This window comes from Natrix helvetica (genome assembly GCF_964273705.1).
Source record: "Natrix helvetica genome assembly, chromosome: Z".
Lineage (NCBI taxonomy): Eukaryota > Metazoa > Chordata > Lepidosauria > Squamata > Natricidae > Natrix > Natrix helvetica.
In genome coordinates, this window is record NC_138554.1 from 112,621,624 (window position 1) to 112,642,928 (window position 21,305).

The 21,305-nt window shown below is 38.1% G+C and overlaps 1 protein-coding gene across 5 annotated transcripts in view; it reads right to left on the minus strand.

Moving 5' to 3' along the window:
- Window positions 1-21,305, minus strand: part of MLLT10 (MLLT10 histone lysine methyltransferase DOT1L cofactor) — a 149,477-nt gene that overhangs the window by 120,977 nt on the left and 7,195 nt on the right. For all 5 annotated transcript variants that reach the window (XM_081971672.1, XM_081971670.1, XM_081971674.1 and 2 more), the window contains exons 2-3: window positions 21,126-21,205; window positions 14,358-14,412 (exon numbers count right to left, since the gene is read on the minus strand). In XM_081971672.1, the coding sequence (XP_081827798.1) occupies window positions 14,358-14,412; window positions 21,126-21,205 (135 nt within the window). The remainder of the gene's footprint in view (window positions 1-14,357; window positions 14,413-21,125; window positions 21,206-21,305) is intronic.

Below are 21,305 nucleotides of genomic sequence, written 5' to 3' on the forward strand. Positions count from 1 at the left end.
GAGCTATTCAGAACCAGGCTGCTTGGAGCAGCAGGTGAGCAAGAGCAGTGGGCAAGCATGTGCACTCCATCTGCACAAGTAACAGGCACACATATCCATCGCTCATGTGATCTCCTCTCGCCACCACCTTGCCAGTCCGCAAAGCTGCAATACATGATTTCAGTGTGAAATAATAAAATATCCAAAATAGTGTCAGTTTTTTCCATCATTTTATTGTAACTTTTTAGTTGTGTATCATTTAATAGAGAAATGTAAAAAAATCTACTGCAAAAAAAAAGGTTCTACATTTAGGCAAGAAAAGCAAAATACCCAGGTACAGTGTATGTGGTACCTCACTCAATAGTACTAATTGTGAAAGGGATCTTGGAATCCTAGTGGACAACCATTTAAATATAAGCCAGCAGTGTGCAGCAGCTGCCAAAAAAGCCAACACAGTTCTAGGCTGCATAAATAGATGGATAGAATCAAGATCACGTGAAGAGTTAATACCACTTTATAATGCCTTGGTAGGGTCACACACGAAATACTGCATCCAGTTTTGGTTGCCGCAATGTAAAAGAAATGTAGAGATTCTAGAAAGAGTGCAGAGAAGAGCAACAAAAATGATTAGGGGACTGGAGATTAAAACATATGAAGAACAGTTACAGGAACTCGGTATATCTAGTTTGATGAAAAGAAGGACCAGGGGGTAACATGATAGCAGTGTTCCAATATCTCAGGGGTTGCCATAAAGGAGTCAAGCTATTCTCCAAAGCACTTGAGGGCAGGACAAGAAGCAATGGGTGGAAATTTAATCAAGGTGAGAAGCAACCTAGAACTAAGAAATTTCCTCACAGTTAGAACAATTAATCAGTGGAACAACTTGCCTCCAGAAATTGTAAGTGCTCCAACACTAGAAGTTTTTAAGAAGATATTGCATAACCATTTGTCTGAAGTGGTGTAGGGTTTCCTGCCTAGGCAGGGGGGTTGGACTAGAAGACCTCCAAGGTCATTTCCAACTCTGTTGTTCTGTTCTGTTAAATATAAAACATTCATATGTACTCAGTCTGTTGTAAGTAAGATTTTTATAGAAATATAGATTTATATGAAAAACGTTTTAAGGTACCCTTTGATGTTAACCAATAATGATAAAGGTAGTTAAAATATCCTTCTACTTACTAAGAACACAAAGCTATTGTTTCTAACAGAAAATTACAAAATTATAAAGAAAGTAAAATTCAAATCAAGTTTACCAAAACTCAGAACAATTATAGGCTCTCAACAACTGAACAATCAATGTGCAGTATAGAAGGTATAAAGCAGTGGTTCCCAAAGTGGGGGGGGGGGGGGTGAGATGGCTTAGGGGGGTGCTAAGAGGCAAGGGGGGAGGCAGGGCAGTGCTAAGAGGCAAGAGAGGCGGCAGAGGAGTGCTAGAGGTGGCCTCTCTAGCAAGCCATTTAGAACCAGTTTGCTCACTCACCCCGGCCCATCTGGAAGCTGCTCGATCACTCGCTCCCCCTGCCCATCCGCACTATGCTAGCCCTGTCTACCGCTCACTGATTGGCTGGCTCACCAATTGCCCTGCCCACCTCTAAGAGCCCTATTGAAACCCAGTTACCTTTTTCTGCTTGGCTTTCTATAGATAGGGCTCTTAGAGGCGGGCGGGGTGATTGGTGAGCCAGCCAATCAGTGAGCGGTGGGCAGGGCTAGCATAGTGCGGATGGGCGGTGGGAGCGAGCAATCAAAGGGAGGCCCCTTTGCCTCCCTTCGTTCCCACTTTGTCTTGATGAGGTCGCCAACGGATGGAGGTAGCCAGAGCGGCGGGGCAGCCCGGGCGGATGGGCGAGCGAGTGAGCTGCCTGATCCTCCATCGTCACCCACTCAGGCTGCTCTGGCTACCTCCGTCCGTCCACGCCCGGCAGCTGCAGCGACCTCATCAAGACAAAGTGGGAGCGAAGGGAGGTGAAGGGGCCTTGGTGGCCTGCCTGATCCTCCTTCGCTCGCTCACTTGCTATTTTGCCTGCACGGGGCACCTCGACAGAAGTCCTTTGCTGGCGGCTAGACCTCCCCTCCCCAGGGCAACAGGCGGTAGTTTGCGCGGTGCGGCCAGCGCCTAGGAGGTAAGCTCCCACTGCCGTCCCCACCCACGCGCCTGTGCTTGCAGGTGGCCATGCAGCCCTGCTCTATAAGCAGCCAGGGATCCTTGCAAGGCTGCTGAATCCTAAGGGAGATGCAAATGGGACCAAAATTTGAAAAACAAGTGAAATTCTTTCTGGAACCAGAAGCAAGCACACACACACACACACACACACACACACACACCTACAGCAAAAGTGTCTGGTTTTGAATATAATCCTCCCTAGTGCTTGGGGGAAAAAATAGAGGAACATTTGGATATACATTTTGAATTAACTTGGGAAGAAAATTGCTAAAATCACTTTTAGCTGTGTTCTGCATTAAGGATTCATGCAGTAGCATTTCTTGTTGAATTAGCAGAGTAATATTTACAACAGCCAGCTAAGATAGTTTTATCTGTCTTATAATGTGCATGGGTAGAGGACTTAGGCATAAGTGCAATGTTTGCCTGTGATTATATAATAAATTCACAGCTTATACATTTGAATTAGATGTTTTTCAATTCATGTTTAACCTATACTTGATATACTTGTATTCAATACATAAGGTGTTAATTATGTCAATGGAAGAGATAGGAAACTGCATTAGTGATATATATATGTCAATGCATTGATTTGTACTAAAAATGTTTAGCTTAAAGAAGTTATAAGGAATCACAAATATGAGTGTGGAAAATGTAATGTAGTTGTGGATGATCCTTTGCATGAGTTGTATTGGGAAAAATAAAAAAAATCATAATAATCATAATAATTTAAAAAAATAATGATTCCCCAAAGAGGTAAAAGGCTACATTTTGCTAGAGTTATTCTTTGCTTCCAAACTGTTGAGGAAGGGGATTGGACTCCATTATCTATATTTCCCTTTCCATCCCCATGGTTCTTTAGTGAAAATTATAACCCAAGAACATATAGATCAGTTAAAATGTTCCCATTCTCACTTTCCATATTGGGAATCCCTAGGTACCATGCAATAATCTCATCAAATAATTCAAGCAAATGTTGGTGACATTGACCTGAAGCCAAAGTTCAAGAAATCGTACCAAGAGTTTTGGTTACAGAAAGAAATTTTTGATCGCTATTCTGCACTATGGACAGTGGTTAAGAAGCTCCTTGTTGCATTTCCAACATCATATTTGGTGGAACGTGGCTTCAGTGTGGTCATCCAACTTCTCTCCAAGCAAAGAAATAGACTCCAGATTACTGAACGTGGTGATTTAAGATTCCTGCTAAGTGACTTAAAACCAGACATTGGGAAACTGGTATCACTTTATCAAGCCCATCCATCACGTTAAGAATTTACTGAACAGTGAAGTAATTACAAAATTTTACTAAGTTTACTACGTTACTAGTTACTAAGGTTCTTGATAAATGACGTTCAGACTTTGAAAACCTGGTATCACTGGATCATGTTTAACAATTTTGTTGAATTAACATTAACTACAAAAGTTTTTAAATTGGATTTTGAATAAATGTATAATTAATTGTTACAGTTTTGAATTTTACTGTTACTATCTTCCTTCCGTCGTGCAAACCGCCCAGTCACATGACTCCCCCAGCCACGCCCACCAAGCCATGCCCACAGAACCGGTTGTAAAAAAATTTGAATTCCACCATTGGGTGGGGGGCACTGAGGATCAGTTTGTAGCACCAAACTGGTGGACTGAAAAAGTTTGGGAACCACTGGTATAAAGAATGTAATAGATAAAGCTTTAGGGTTCCAGAAAAGTCACCGATACAATTTTTATTTCCTTAAAAAAATCATAACCATTTACAAGTGTTTGTGTTACGGTGAAAGACCGAAATCTGGTGAATGTCGACATTCACCGGTGAAAGACCGAATATTTCATTACATTGTTTTACATTCGGACCTTCACCGGTGAATGTCGACATTCACACAGTCGCTTGGTGTATGTCCGAAAATACCCTTATCCTCTCGACACCCTTACCCTAATACCTCGGCTCCTCGCTTCCTTTTAAGCGTCTTCTTAAGGATCGCAGGTTTTTTTTAAAAAACTCCGCGAATAGAAGACGCTTAAAAGGAAGCGAGGAGCCGAGGTATTAGGGTAAGGGGATTAGGGTAAGGGTGTCGAGAGGATAAGGGTAATCCTCTCGACACCCTTACCCTAATCCCCTTACCCTAATACCTCGGCTCCTCGCTTCCTTTTAAGCGTCTTCTTAAGGATCGCAGGTTTAAAAAAAAAAACTCCGCGAATAGAAGACGCTTAAAAGGAAGCGAGGAGCCGAGGTATTAGGGTAAGGGGATTAGGGTAAGGGTGTCGAGAGGATAAGGGTAATCCTCTCGACACCCTTACCCTAATCCCCTTACCCTAATACCTCGGCTCCTCGCTTCCTTTTAAGCGTCTTCTTAAGGATCGCAGGTTTAAAAAAAAAAACTCCGCGAATAGAAGACGCTTAAAAGGAAGCGAGGAGCCGAGGTATTAGGGTAAGGGGATTAGGGTAAGGGTGTCGAGAGGATAAGGGTAATCCTCTCGACACCCTTACCCTAATCCCCTTACCCTAATACCTCGGCTCCTCGCTTCCTTTTAAGCGTCTTCTTAAGGATCGCAGGTTTAAAAAAAAAAAACTCCGCGAATAGAAGACGCTTAAAAGGAAGTGAGGAGCCGAGGTATTAGGGTAAGGGGATTAGGGTAAGGGTGTCGAGAGGATAAGGGTAATCCTCTCGACACCCTTACCCTAATCCCCTTACCCTAATACCTCGGCTCCTCGCTTCCTTTTAAGCGTCTTCTTAAGGATCGCAGGTTTAAAAAAAACAAAAAACTCCACGAATAGAAGACGCTTAAAAGGAAGTGAGGAGCCGAGGTATTAGGGTAAGGGGATTAGGGTAAGGGTGTCGAGAGGATAAGGGTAATCCTCTCGACACCCTTACCCTAATCCCCTTACCCTAATACCTCGGCTCCTCGCTTCCTTTTAAGCGTCTTCTTAAGGATCGCAGGTTTAAAAAAAAAAAACTCCGCGAATAGAAGACGCTTAAAAGGAAGTGAGGAGCCGAGGTATTAGGGTAAGGGGATTAGGGTAAGGGTGTCGAGAGGATAAGGGTAATCCTCTCGACACCCTTACCCTAATCCCCTTACCCTAATACCTCGGCTCCTCGCTTCCTTTTAAGCGTCTTCTTAAGGATCGCAGGTTTAAAAAAAACAAAAAACTCCACGAATAGAAGACGCTTAAAAGGAAGTGAGGAGCCGAGGTATTAGGGTAAGGGGATTAGGGTAAGGGTGTCGAGAGGATAAGGGTATTTTCGGACATACACCAAGCGACTGTGTGAATGTCGACATTCACCGGTGAAGGTCCGAATGTAAAACAATGTAATGAAATATTCGGTCTTTCACCGGTGAATGTCGACATTCACCAGATTTCGGTCTTTCACCGTAACATTTGCATTAATGCATCTCAGCCTTTTTCAACAATAGAAAGCAATGGTTTTTCCGGCTGAGGGTTCAAAAGGTAAATCCACCATCTTTGTGAATAAAACTGTCTATGTATGCTTCTTTTCACTTGTCAATTAAACATTTTTCACAATTTCCAAGTAGTTCTCAGTTAACAACTATGCTGAAGTTGCAGCAGCAATGAATGAGTGCTACTTATAATGATCATCACAGTTCTGGCTGGTGCAGCACCTCCATAATCATGTGATCATCATTTATTACTTTTCCTGCCAGCTTCCCACAAGCAAACTCAGTGGGGAAATAGGCAGGGAAGGTTGCAAATCACTTCTGAAAGTAGTTCCTGCTGCTTTTCTCCCAAGGAACCACGTTACCACTCTTCGCATCTGCTTTTGTAAAATACTGTCTTTTCATCAGCGTTTATTAAATGCGAATCATTTTTAACAAATCATTCTATTTATACTGATCTTATGCATCTAGTTTAAGAAAAATATTTAAACATTTAAAGAATTCCTAAACATGCTGATATTTTCTCCACACTGAATCTCAGTGGATTTGATCACAGAGTCCTGCATCTAGCCATATTAACAAATAAAGAGTGAGAGATTTAGTCTCCGGCTGTTCTTTGTGGCATAGCACAGAGCTCAGTGTTCTCTCTGCTCTTTTTAAAGATCTACATGAAGCCATTGGGTGGGATCATCCAATACCATGGGATAATATATCATCAGTATACCGATGATACTCAACTTTGTGTCTCCGTCTAAGGTGATACAAGTGTTACTAGTGCTGCCCTCTCATGGTGCATAGAGGCTGTGGGGGCCTGAATGGGGAACCACAAGCTTTAGCTTTGGATGAAATTCAGCAGGTTCTTGAGAACCAACAGCTGAAATTTTGAGTAGTTCAGAAAACCTGGAAATACTACCTCTGGCTGGCTCCAGAGTGGGATGGGAATGGAAATTTTAAAATATTCTTCCCCCAGGAGTGGGGAAAGAATGGGGATTTTGCAGTATCCTTCCCCTGGAGTGGGGTGGGAATAGAGATTTTGCAGGATCCTTCCCCTACTACACCAAGCCAGGCCCACAGAACCGGTAGTAAAGTTTCACCATTGCTTTAGCTGAACCCTGGTAAGACATAGTGACTTTGAGTACATGGAGCCTCAGAAACCAGGAGTTTAATAGATTGTACTTCCCCAGACAAACCCAGTGTCAATTAGAGGTCCTTCGAGACCAATGATGGCAAACCTTTTTTGTCTCGGGTGCCAAAGGATGAACGTGCATGCTATCGCGTGTGCTCGCATGCCCACCCCCATAATTTAAGGGCCCCCCACACCATGTCCCCTGCGCATGAGCGCATAGCTCCCCCCTCTTCCACATGCTTTCTAGAAGCCTAAGGATGGTGAAAATGCCCTGCCCTGCCCCCCAGAGGCTGGAAACGGCCCATTTTCTGACTTCCGAGCCTTTCTAGGAGCCTGGGGAGGGCAAAAAATGGCCCAGCACGCAAACCAGAAGTTCAGGAACAGACTTCCGGGTTGCCCATTGGGCCATTTTTCTCCCTCCGGAGGCTTCCCTGAGGGCCTCTGGAGGGCAAAAAACAGCCCAACATGCAAACCAGAAGTTCGGGAACCGACTTCCGGGTTGCCTGTTAGGCTGTTTTTGTCTTCCTGAAGCCTCCAGAGGGCAGAAAACAGCCCAATGTGCAAACCAGAAGTCTGTTCCCGAATTTCCAGTTTACACCTTGGATGGTTTTTCGCCCTATGGAGGCTTCAAGAATGCTTCCAGGGAGTGAAAAATGGCCAAAATTCAAAGCCAAAAATCATCTGGCTAGTGCGTGCATGAAGCTTCCAGAAGTTCCCAAACTTTTGGTTCTATGTTGGGCGGTTTTTTGCCCTCCGGAGGCTTCAGAGAAGCCTTCGGAGAGCAAAAAGTGGCAAAAATCAAGGCTGAAAATCATCTGGCCAACGCGTACATGCGCGCTGGAGCTGACAGGGCAATGCCTTGCGTGCCCTCAGAAATGGCTCCACGTGCCATCTGTGGCACACGTGCCATAGATTTGCCATCATGATTCTAGACTCAAGATTCCTGCTTGAAGAGCAGATTGCAGTCTTGGCTAGTACAGCCTTTGGAATATAATCCCCCTTAAGGTGAAATGCGCCTGTAGCCTCTTATTCTTCCAAAGAAACCTGAAAACCTGGCTTGGATCCCAGAAGAAGGATCCAAATAGCTAGTAGATTAACAGAAGATTAAAACATTTGTTTTAAGATTTTAATTTTTAATGTCTAATGTTTTAATTCTGATTTTTTTCCCTTTATTTATGGTGTTGTAAGCCACCAAGAGTTGCTTGGTAGTGATGGATGGTATAAAACTAATTAACTAAATAAACAAACAAATAAATGAATATAGGATCTTGCAGGATATAGCTATAAATGAATCTAAAATTAGTTAAACCTGATCCTTTCTTATTGTTTTGCAGATTACAAGAAATATTAAAAGCAATCCTGAAATCATTGATATTGAAATGTATGTTTTATTGCTTTGAGTATCTACATTTATCTATATTTTGATTAATCATTACAATCTGGTCATAAAGTCTAATAGGAATATCTGAAGATGACAAATGAAGTCCACTTAATCAATTAATGTGAAAAATACTGATCAATTCCACACTGTTCACCACTATTTCATGTTTTTACAGTAGCTCTTTTAGGCTTTAAGAAAAAGTGCTACTGGTATGTTTAAATGTGCAATGGTGTATTTACAAACAGTTCCAAGAATAATGCTTAAAGCTATACAGTCTATCAAAATCTATAATTTTTTTTCTACATGTCCTGTGATGGGATGCCTTACTTTGTTTATAAATCTTCACAAAAAAACAGAGAGGCTTAATCCAATTTTATTCATACATAAGGTGAATGCCTATGTTGACTATATAAACAATAAAGTTACAAAGTTACAAGTCTCCCAACATTTAAAATGCTACTTTTGAAAATAGGAACTTTTTCAAAATAAGTTTACATTAGTTAGTTTACATCAAAACCTACTACATGGCAAACCTAGCCCCTTGAAACTCAACATGGAGAATTTTTATTAAATATTAAAAAATAAACATACATACACACACACACGTGTGTGTGTGTGTGTGTGTGTGTTTTCTAAAGACAACAGTTTAGCATCCTAATTTTGCACTAGGATTCTTATAAATAAAAGTATAAAGTAGATTTAAGGGAGCTCAGGTTTAGAAAAATGCTGACTCAAAAGCTATGTGTGACTTTTTTATAAGCTAGGAGATCCCCAGTCAAATCTTAAAAAATGACAACAAAACTATTGCATTAAGTTGACTTTCAACTAAGCAGATGCTTTTCAGAAATCCTGCTATAAAACTAACAAAGAATGCTGTTCTACAGCATTCCTGATCATCATCCAGTTGGAGTAGATTTCAATCCCAACAAAGCCTTTACATTTAACAAAACTAAATAACTTCACTGTGTATACTGTAGGCTTCCAAACAAATTAAAAACAAGTTTATCACAAAGCAATACATACACAAACACACACACACACACACACACACACACACACACGAGGGGGAAAGGCTAGATTTCTCTTTTCAACTAATTTATAAGTTTCCTTTACAACGGAGACTCTGCATTATATAAAAAGAAAACATTATAAAAAGAAAAGCATGCTATATGGATACTAATTTTGTCTTTAAATTGCCATAATTAAGGATAGTTAAACAAGAAAAGGCATTCGAAATATGCAAGCTGGAACAAGAGTAACAAACCGACATGTACATAATGATTATTTGTTGTTGAAATCTGGCTATATATTATCAACTACAAAAACCTTTTGGATTTTAAATTAGAGTTAAATGTTATACAAAAAAGATTAAGATGCTTTTGCTAGTTCCTCAGATGAAAAATAATTATGCAATACTACAAGATTAAGTGAAACAATTTACTGAAAGTTGAAGGATAGTAACTAAGCACACAAAAGGTGCGAAGTCATCACTGTCTAAGAACAATTACAAACAAATCATCAAGATGCATCCTACATTCATATTTAGCAATTCTGCACACTAGATATCTGTCCTTTATCTTTAGGATAGTTTACAATTTTTCAAGATTTTAATCTGATGGTGATTCAAAACACATAAAACAATGTGTAACAATTTTGTTGTTAATTTTTTTTCCTAGGAAAAAAAGCCTAGAGCTGAAGAAGCTTCTTGGATGAGAAGCGAAACGTCTTCAAAGAAAAACCAGTAAGTCTAGTTGCCTCTTTGGGACATCTAGGAAAAGCTAGGAATGATTTTCATGTTTAGCCATGCATAATTAAGAAGAGACTTCTGAAGATATTTCTAAAGGTTTAGAGTATCTCTTCTAATAATACAAAATTATTAACATGAATAAATAATGCAATGTTTGATAGATTAATTATATTTATTTTAAAATTTGTTTGCAGCCAAAGATGGCAAATATGTATCTCTTAGGAGACACGGAGACACATACACACAAACACACACACAGCAAGCATATAGCATAAAATACTATCCATGTAAGTTACAGAAAACACACTAATAAATGAGTATCTCTAGAAAAATCTCAAAAGTAAACATCAAGTTAGATAGGTTGAACACATTGTCTGCAGCTCACTAAAGCTCCACTAGATGGCATTGGACAGATAAAAGGTGGTTTTAAAAAAAAGGCAGATTATAATCACCAAACAACTTTACTCATTAACATACAAGATTCTTTGGATGGACCTGCTTTCCTTGCCCAAGAGGATCATTACCATCAGTTGGTCCATGGTAAAATTTTCTGAAGAGAGGGCAGAAAGTAATCATAATCTTGGCAGAAATCTACTCAGCTAGATTTCCCTATCATCACAAAAGAACTCACCATACCTCCTGTGAGAAACATAATGGAAGATAATTTGTTTTTAAATAATGCCATTTCACTTTCTAAACACTTTGGAGGTAGGCTAGAATGATAATAATAAATGCATTCGCTATCATTTCAAAAGAATAACCCTTAACATAGATTTAAACCCATGCTCAGCTTGACTTGCCTCAACTTTTATTTTACCTTTCCATTTTACCTGTTCTCACTTTTAAAAAGAATCTAACATATCAGACTATTCACAAGAGTACATTTTCTAAAGCAAATGTCAAAAATGAGTTATCCTTTTTATTTCAGTTTACAGTTTATATCGCATCTAGATTATGATAGGTATGAAAGGATCAAGGGAATTATAAATAAAGCATGCAGAAGACATCAGATTATTGTAAGTCTTCTCCATGACCATCATATGTCTTTACCCTTAAGTGCTTTCTAGAAATCAACTAGAGTTTTCAGTAGAGCAGCAGAAACCATTCGAAAAAATCTACTGTATCCATAGAATCCAGAGGGAAAGTCATCTTACCGTATTTTCAGAGTATAAGACGCACTTCCCCCCCCAAAAAAAGAGGGTGAAAATCTGGGTGCGTCTTATACACTAAATACAGCATTTTTGGCCTCCTGAAATCCTGCCCCACGCATCCCGTTTTTCACAAAAAATGAGACGTGCAGAGGTTTGGGAGGCCTGTAGAGTGTTCCTGGGGGCTGTGGGGAGGGTTAAAAACGAGTGAAAACGGGCCCATTTTTCACAAAAATGGGGGTGTTTTTGTCTTCCCAAGCCCCCAGGAGCACTCTGCAAGCCTTCCAAACTCTCTGCATGCCCCATTTTTTGCAAAAAAACGGACCAATTTTCACAAAAAACAGGCTGTTTTTTTATTGTTTTTGCCCTGCCCAGCCCGCAGGAGCACTTTGCAGGCCTCTCAAACTATCTGCATGCCCTTTTTTTCACCAAAAAAAAAAACGGGGCATGAAGAGGGTTCTGAGGCCTGTAGGGTGCTCCTGAGGGCTGGGAAGGGCAAAAACTTTTTAAAAAATTATCTCTTCAAAATCTTGATGCGTCTTATACTCCGGTGCATTTTATAATCTGAAAAATATGGTATTTATCAGAAAACCTGGTGCTTGTGTTCTTCCATTGTAACTGATTACAATTACAACATTCATCATAGCATCTACTCAAGCATTAACTAAGGATTTATTCGTGTAGTAGCAACATTGCACACACAAACAGCGAAGTTTAAGTGAAAATTCTTAAAAGCAGTATTAAAAAACACCATCAACCTTTTATTCAAAGATAGAATTTGTGTAAACATCCAACCTTTAATCCATATATGAATTCATGAAAAAAATGTCATGCTAATAAATCACTAAACAAACAAAAAGTAATTATGAAAAAGGCTGGCTTCTTCTAAAAAAGCACATTTTGAAGTCTTATATAATAAAATTAAAAATTTACAAGTTCTGTACTATAACCACTAAAGCAAAGCAATATAATTACAAACCTAGGAGCTAAACAATGTAAATATATCATATGCATATGAGTCAATAGAGGTGTGTGTGTGTGTGTGTGTGTGTGTGTGTGTATCACTCAAACACACATATCGTGTTTCCCCGAAAATAAGGCAGGGTCTTATTTTCTTTTGACCCACAAAATATGGCTTGGGCCTTATTATCAAGGGAGGGCTTATTGTTTTGGGGTGGCCGGGCGGCTGCTCTCTTGCGAGTGGGCTCCCAAAGAGTCGGGCACAGCCTCAGGGGCAAACGGCTGGATTGCGCTGTCGCAACAGCGCAACATAGCAGCCATGAAGCGACCACTCTCACGAGCAGCCACCCAGCAAATCTCCTTTCCAGCTGAGCACAGCGCCATTCATCTAGGGATATCACCAAGCCGTTTGAGCGCCTGTTTGCTGCTACCCGGCTCCCATGGCTTGGCGCCTTCGAAATGCATGTGCATACGCCCAGAGGGGCCACTGCCAGAAGGCTCGGTTTGGAAGCTGCCGAAAAAGCCATACTGGGATGGCGGCAGGTGGCAGAGGAGGTACCCTGGTTCAGCAGGGAGAGCTGAGCCAGGGCATCGTGAGGCTGGGAGGCCTGAGAGTGAAAAGCCGCTCGCGCAACCCCCCTCTCCAGCCATGCCGAGCACCATTCACTGGCATTTTGAAGGCGCCAAGTCACGGGAGCCGGGCAGCGGCGAACAGGCGCTCACACGGCTTGGCGATACCCCTATGTCAGTGAATGGTGCTGTGACTGGCTGGAAAGGGGGTTTGCCGGGTGGCTGCTCATGAGCGTGGTTGCTTCATAGCTGCTGTGTTGCGCTGTTACAACAGCGCAACATAGCCGTTCCCCCCTGAGGCTGTGCCTGGCTCTTTGGGAGCAACCACCCTCTCCAGCTGGACACAGCACCACTCACCAACCCAGGGGTATCCCAAAGGCGCCAAGCAACCCGATCACCTTTGCTCCCACCCACCCCCAGTTCCCGCAGCTTGGCATCTTAAGGATAGTGCTATGGTTGGTGAGCGGAGCTCTGCCTGGCCGGAGGGGTGTGGTTGTCCAGGGGGCTTATTTGCAGGGAAGGGCTTATATTTTTGCCCACCAGAAAAATGTGGCATGGCCTTATTATCAGGACATGTCATATTTTTGGGGAAACACGGTATGTAAAATACATAAACAGGTGTATTAAATGCCTTATATTTCAGGAAGCCATGACAAGAGAAATCTGAAGTAAGAAAACGAATTCTGCACTCAATAAGTTAGTAAAAATATTTTTTATAATCCTGCTAAATTAATTTAAATTAGAAAATGCTAAAAGTCCAATTTTTGCAAAGTGAACCACTTACAAATTCTTCACTACTCAAGTATTTGCTACATGGTATAAGGCCTTCTCAGCAGTGGCACTGCAACTATGTTTCCACTTTATGATGATTATACTCCTTCTTTCTTTATTTCAGACATTAAACAAAAACTACTATTCTACCAGGGTTTAGTAACATCAGAGCCTGATTTACATTTCTATTGTTCTACAAAATTGCTACATAGTTTATTATGTTTGGCTTTAAATTAGCATTGCTATTTTTATACTGAAGTAGTTGTAATTACGAAGTATGCTATAGATTTTTAAATGGGAAGTTAAGACAAATTTGCAGAGCTAAGTGCTTAGTTATGAAATTTATATTTAAAAAGCAAACCTAAATTTATTTGCATTTGTAAGGATCAGTTTGTAGGAAAAGAAAGATTTTCATTTCTTTCCACAATTTGGCAAAGCAGAAGCGGAAGATAATAATTTTAAAGTAGTTTTACATTACTGCATCACTGAATAGTTGCACCTCATTTTACACATGCAACTTGAGAGTAGTAAATTAAAGCTTCAGATGGAATTATAAAGTTTACTAAAGAATTTCAGCATCAGTTCAGAGTACAATATATATATATATACAGCCCTCTAACATAATACTATTCTTATTTACCATGTGTAAGAAGATATGAATTAAGGAAGAAAATGATTTTCTCAAATTCATGCCCATATATGTAAAATTAAACATATGTTATACTGATGAACATTTACATTATCAAATACAATTAATGATATACAAAAATTTAAAAGATTTTTATTGTCTCAAAAAATGTATAGATTGCAACCTAAAAGCTTTTACCACTCATAATACCAGTTAATTGTATTATTTCTTTTTTAATTTGATTTATATGGCTGTTCAACTCACAAAAATTACTCTGACCAGGTTTAAGAGTTTAAAAGCTTAAATATAAAGGAACTAAAATAACATTCAGATAGAATAATAGAACAATCAAGCCAAGCATCGCATATACCATTCAAGATGTTTCACTTCTAGACATGTTTATATATGTCCAAAAACAGAACTAAAGAAAAAGAGGTAAGCAGTTACATAAAATGTAATTTCATAAGCAAAGAATTTGAAAGAAAAGTTTTTAAATACTTACCCCCACCATCAGTCCGCTTTAACGCACCATCTTTATGAGGGCACAACTCACATTTCTAAAGGAAAATAAACACAATTATGAACAGCAAAATAAGAAAAACATATTGTATGAAATATCTTTAACTTGTAATTTAGATTTTCCAGTTAAGGAAAGTAAAGAGAATTTTTCATGCATTAAAAAACTTCCTTTGCCTTAATCAGAGTTCCATATTTTCCCATTATTGTTACTAGTTCCATATGAATGTACATTGATCCATAGGAGATGAGAAAAACTTCTTAAGTCTTTTAGTTCTGTGTGTACACAACTCCAACGTAAGACAGATTACTGCAAATGCTTCTGCATAAGAAAAACTTCAGTGAAGACACCAGTGTAAAGCATTTTGAGATCTCTTAGATATTTATCTCTTCATCTTCCATATTTTGAAATAAAAACACAGTATCTTCATATTGTATAACAATCATCCCCAAATATATATCCCTCAAATCTACAATTCCAATCTTTTTCAGACAACCACACCAATGTACACTGGAAGCGATGAAAGGAATAATTCATTGTATCTGCAATGGGGAAGAAACTCTCCACAGGGTAAATTGTAGATAATGATTATTGCAGGTGCACTTCAGCCACAGACATTTTCCTTTGCACTTTCTCATACCTAATATTTATTTCATTTTCATTTTTTCCACTTAGTCAGGAATATTTCAAAGAGAAAAAGGAAAGGTCAGACTTTATTACCATTGCCCAGTAAAAGAGAATGCTCACAAACTCAAAAGAAAGTGAAGGAAGACAAGTACAGTTTAGGTAAAAAAAGGTAATACAGCCAAGATATAAGGGTCAGGCAAAGGAAACATCTGAAAGAGACTCCACCTTAATTAACTTACTAGGAGTTTGACTGGGAATTTACTTTTTTCTCAGACTAGTATTAAAGAGGCCTTTTTGAAATGCACATGATTCTTGCTCTTTGGTGTGCCAGGTATGTGGCATTTGGGAATCACACTATAGCATCTATAAGACGAGTAAGTCTGCACAACATGGGATTTGCCAGCCAAATAGCTTTGTGGGGCCTGTTGGAATTTTCTGAAATTCATTAAATCCCCTGCTGCCAATGTTCCCATTGCCAGGACCCACCAAGACACACTACTGAGCATCTCAACACCTCCAAGGCTCATCAACATTACCAGCACCCTCCCTATCACTGTGCTACTAGCTGCAAAACAGCTGATTGGCATGCCAGGTATTCCTTTGTGACGCGTGATTAGTTTTAATTTCTCAATGACTTTTTCCTCTCTAGAAGTTCTGCAAGTCTAATGTAGATAATACAATATTATAGGAAAAGGAAGCTATGTGACCCAAGAAGTAAATGGAAAAAGAAAAATAGTGTTAAGCAAAATAAAATGGAGAAATTGACATATTGAAGAGAAGTAAGGAAGTTTAGCTTTGAAAAAGCAAGATTTTTAGAAGACTAGATAAAAAGTACTGAATAATTAAATTAAATTTGTATTTATTTTAAACTTCCATTTTCATGTTTGTCACCTACATTGAATCTTAATAAAATTAATTTTCATCCAGCCTAACAAATCATACTCTTAACAGCAACTATTTAATGAAAGAACGTTCTATGATACTCTTGGAAAGCTAGATATACCTGCTAGTTTAAAATGTGAGGATAATTCTAAAGTACATCTTAATAAAACTGAACATTGTATTGTTAAAATATGCTAATTACTTTTGTTTCAAGAGATAAATATGATTACAGTGATCTAGAATTCTAGCCCCAAATACAAGGCTCAGACTTCCGCTTGGTGAAGATCCTCTGCTGAAGGAATCTGACTCCTTTTGTTCTTTCTGACATGCACTGGGATATAGTGCAGGGGGAGCCTATGGATGGGTAACAGAATGTCTGAGACTCCAGGTTTATACTTTGTATAACTATGGTTAGTTTTTGTAGTCTATCAGTTATGAACCACATGGAGATGTGCCATAAGATGGATAGTTATACAATACAGGTAGTCCTCATTTAATAACTGTCTCATACAATGACCATTTGCAGTTACAACAATGATGAAAAAAGTAATTTTACAAGTGATTTTCATATTTACAACTGTGGAGTGCAAAGGAAAGGAAAGGAAAGCTGAAATAAGATCATGAATAGTGACAATTTCACTTAGTGATCACTTCACTTAATAAACAAGTTGCCAGGCCCAATTATAGTCACTAGATGAGGGCTATCAGCATTTTAATCTAGACATATATACACATTTACTCAAACTGTAAATTGTTTGCTAGGTGTAATCATCCCATACAGTAGAGATTTATACAAATGCAATCAAGACCCCATTGTATTTCCTATTCCTTCCTAATACTACTTGTATTGAGTTTCTCTTTCCACATACTATATTATTAAATACAGATCTACTTTTCCATGAGACAGTGGCTATGAATTACTTACATTCCTCTAATTACAATAATTCTTTAAATAATTTTTACAATTTCACATTCAAGGCTTATGTCCCTGTACAAAGTCTCAAGGTTCTACCAAGTCCCTTGAGTTGCTAAAACTGATGCAGCAGAACCAAAGCAACAATAGTCATCTGACACCTAGTGGAGTAGTAGGGTGGGTTGTGTAAATTCACAGACAACCAATCAAAGAACTGAACTGATTGCTAAGCAACCAGTTTTTCACTGTTGTCTGTGAGATTCACACAGATGGATTCCTAACATCTTACCTAGAAGAGAGTCTTGCCACAGTAGGAATAGCCCTTCCAAAGCTTGCAATTCTGTAGGAATAGAGGTGCAGTCTACAGAAGTATATGAAAAGGAGAAGACTGGACCCATGTGGTTACCCAGCATAAGTTCATTATGGAATCACCATAGGGGAATAATGATAATGCTACCATCCGTTTTGAAAAGTGAGCACAAGTAAAAAGGAGACATGGCTGTTTTGCTAACACAACAAAATATGATCGCCACCTCCATTTGGAGAATGCTAAGGGATTAATTATCTATGGCCTTTAAATGCCACAGAAAAACCAGAAATAAAATTTGCTTCCAGCAAAAGAATATCTTGTACTCTAAATAAAATATGAGAATATTGTAGATATCCAAAAACTTTCAGTGACTTGAGTGATTAGCAAAAGGTGGCAATATAATGTTGTGATTCAGGTGGAAGATTAAGACTGGTTTTGGAAGGAAATAACTTTATGGATAAAGATAATCCTATCATACTGCCTGCCTTATGGAACAGCATTCCCTTGGGAGATCCAGATAGTTTGACCCTATTAGCCTTTCTTAAGACCTAGCTGTTCCCCCAAGCTTTGGGCCCCAGAGGTTAAGAGGACCCTAGTTTGTGTGGTTCCAATTTTTTTTTTTTTTTTTGGTTCTGGCTGGAATGAGGCAGGGTAGGCCTCTTAGAAAGTTTCATATCTCAAAGAGGAATTTGGGGGGGCTAACAATAGTGCAACACAGACATTAAGTGTTTTCTACAGGAGGCGGAGATCAGCAGATCTCTCAGACAAGGAAGCTGCCAGGCAATTTTGGAGATATGGTAGGAGGCATAAAGAAGAACAAAGGAGTTACGATAGCTTTGGATTCTACTACCCTTAATGCTTGTTTCAGGAAGTTCAAAGAGAGACTCACAAACTAAAAGAATGATTTTGATGAGCCTGTTTAATAAATGTTTAACAATGCTGACAAGTAAATGAGTCCCTGAGAGTCATGACACTGAAAGCTTGCAATAGAAGGATCTCCTGTCCTGATAAAAGTATCTATGGAGTTTTGAAGATAATTTTTAAAATGTTAAGGAAAAAAAGTTTTTAAAAGGAAGAATGTATGCAAAGTAGAGAAATAATAATTTCAAGTATAAATATGCAAATACTATGATGGTTAAAGCATTCAAAAAGCTTGGCAGGAGCCATACCTTGTTGAGTGACATATTTAAGGGATGGACTTTCCAACCAAGTAACACATGAGCTCTAGAAGGTTCTGAGCAGGATTCTGCATAATTGTATGAACAATAATATATGTAATAAAAACATGGAACAGAATTTAAAATCAAACCATGTATATCAGATGTATCAAACTGGCAGCCATCGAACCAGATGCGTCCCACACCCCAGGCCACATACACCCCAGTTCCACGAAGGGAAAAACATTGTGATACATCACGTGACAACGTGACATGGCGAGCTTGACACTCATGATATATATAAAAGTTAAATCAAGAACTAGTTACAAGCAAAACAGATTAATATTGACAAGTACTTCTTGACTAAAGACTATCTAAATGAAAACGATGGCAATTAAAAATAGGTCAGAATGGAACTAATTCAGCATTCTCCTTGCAAACTTGGACATCTATTGTTACAATAATATTTCAGGTACTGAAATTAATCTGTATAAGGATGTTTACATTTACAGTTCTAATTTATTCTTAGAAAATGAAGTGGAACAAATATTAGTGTGGAAAATGTACAAAACCATTACAAAAATAGTTACCTTGATCCTGTTGAGGAACCTTTCAAGAGCTTTACAAAAATAATCAAAATGGATTTCAGTAACTATAGATATTACCACATTTAAATAAAGTTTATTTTCTAATCATGGATAAAAGCTAAGGCTCAGACAGAAATCTGTATTTATTGTATCAAATACCCAAATATCCAACTATATAAAATAAAAGAGTGATGCATTTTAAAAAAAACTTGAGAGGCATACATGCATTCCAAATCATTATTACTGTCCTTTCTCTGAAAATTGCTTGATTTAGTAAACCATATACATTTCCATAAATGTTTCATCTCTCTTTTAGCAAAGAGCTTTTGAAAAGCAGAAAAACCATAAAGAATGCAGTATTCAGCATCACCATACATATAGATCATACAGATCCACATTTCAGCTCTTTTTCAATGCCCATATTGCTAACCACAATCAGACTGTCCCCAAAGGAACAGGAATTGAGCTCTAACATCCCAATCAATCTTGCCCACAGTGAAATAAAGCATATCATAGCATGATGTGTGAACCCAGCCTATTGTTTCATCCGTTTCTTGAGTAAGAAGCTACTATAATTCATCTAAAGCAAAGCTAAGCTATATACAGTATATACTGCCACAACATATCATATACACACCCTAAAATGCATGCCACCAAAGGACTTAACTGACTCACAAGAAAACAATGTGCTAGTCTGCATCAAGATGTAGTAGATATCAAGTCCATCAAGACAACAAATAATTGAAAAAAATACAGCACTGAACCACCCATATACAGTAACTAATATAAAAAATAGCAATCAATTGCAACAAAACTGAACTGAATTCTTAAGCTTCATTGCATCCTCACTTATTTATTATTAAATAAATCTGGTAAATAAAATAAACCAGTCAATGTCCTAATAAATTGCCAATAATAGGCTAAGACAATGAAAATGTTACAGAAACGTACTATATAGTAGACAAAGAGAGATAATAAAGGAAGAGCTCTGTTCTTTTGCACAGGAAATTTAAATCTAGAAAATAGATAGCAAATCCTACAATATAACCTAATATTTATAATTGTATCTTACATTATGCACTAAAGTAACATTTCCCAATTTGGTGTAATCCCAACATAATAGTAACCCAGTTCTCAGTAATGGAATTATGTAATTTAGAAACTATAAAACCAATGCATCTATGTGGCATATGATTGGTGAAATACTGCAGATCAGAAAACAGCTTCCACTTAGCTATGTAAGTTACTTCAGAATTATAGTTTATATTTAAGTAATATAATTACAAAAACCAGTTTCAGAAGTTTGAAATTGACCTACTTTATGCAAACTCTCAATTTGCATAAAGAAAAAGACAATTATTTCTCCCATTAATATACTAAAAAAGGGAAAACAGAACAGAAGACCTGCTGAGATTCTATTTGTGTATGCTACATTAAGTTATAGTTTAGCATGATGTACAAGTGCAGGCATCTTTAAAATTTTGTTAGCATATTTCAAACATAATTCAGTGCTATCATTTTGAAGTTACAGCGTCTGATCTACCACAAAAAGTGGATCATCTTTGCCCGTTTCAAAAAAAAAGTATAAAACAAAATAGGAATTTAAGATTCTATGCATATTTCCAATTACAATAAGCTTTTTTTTAATACCACTTCCAATAATAAACTGTCAGAATGCACTGACAATACTTGTAGAAATTATTTTTTGGGACTGCAATTTTTACTCCCAAGTATCCATATGTCAATTACAGCAATAAAATGAATGAAATCTAAGAGTAGATTTGCCTCTCTTAGATTTCCATAACATATTTATAATAGTTTCAGTTTTGATGCAAAAACCAGAAACTAATAGATGCTGAAGAAGCAACCTCCCATGTTTTCAAGCTGCTAGAAAACTTTGGCATCTAGATTATTTTTCAATTTGTAGCAGATATTCAAAAAAAAAAGAAAATTGCATTTTTACTCATTTTTCCCCTCTGAAGGGGTGGGTGGGGGGGTGGAGATAGGAAGGAATGTAGTCATGGAATATATAATATGATATTGTTTAAAGTAAAAATTTGTGCCCTGTCTGGTTTTCTATACTTTGAAATTGAAACTAGAACTAATTAAAACATCCAGGCAAAAATATAAAAATAGAATGCTTATTTACTCCCACTATTGACTGATAAAAGAGAAACTGTCATTCCCTGATAAATATAATTCATTTTCAGTATATATATCGGTCAGTAGAAATAGTTATAAATATGTTGTAAATTATACCGACTAATTCAGACTTACCACTCTGGCTGCTCTTTCCTGAGATTCACATTTTCTACAAAACCAGGGTCCAGTGGGTACTTGCACAATTCCGTAGCATGCTGTTTTGGGGACAAAAACCAATATATGCAAATATATTACTGACCTATACCCAAAATATACTATTGAATTAAATTACCTGCTATGTACTTTATTTTTATG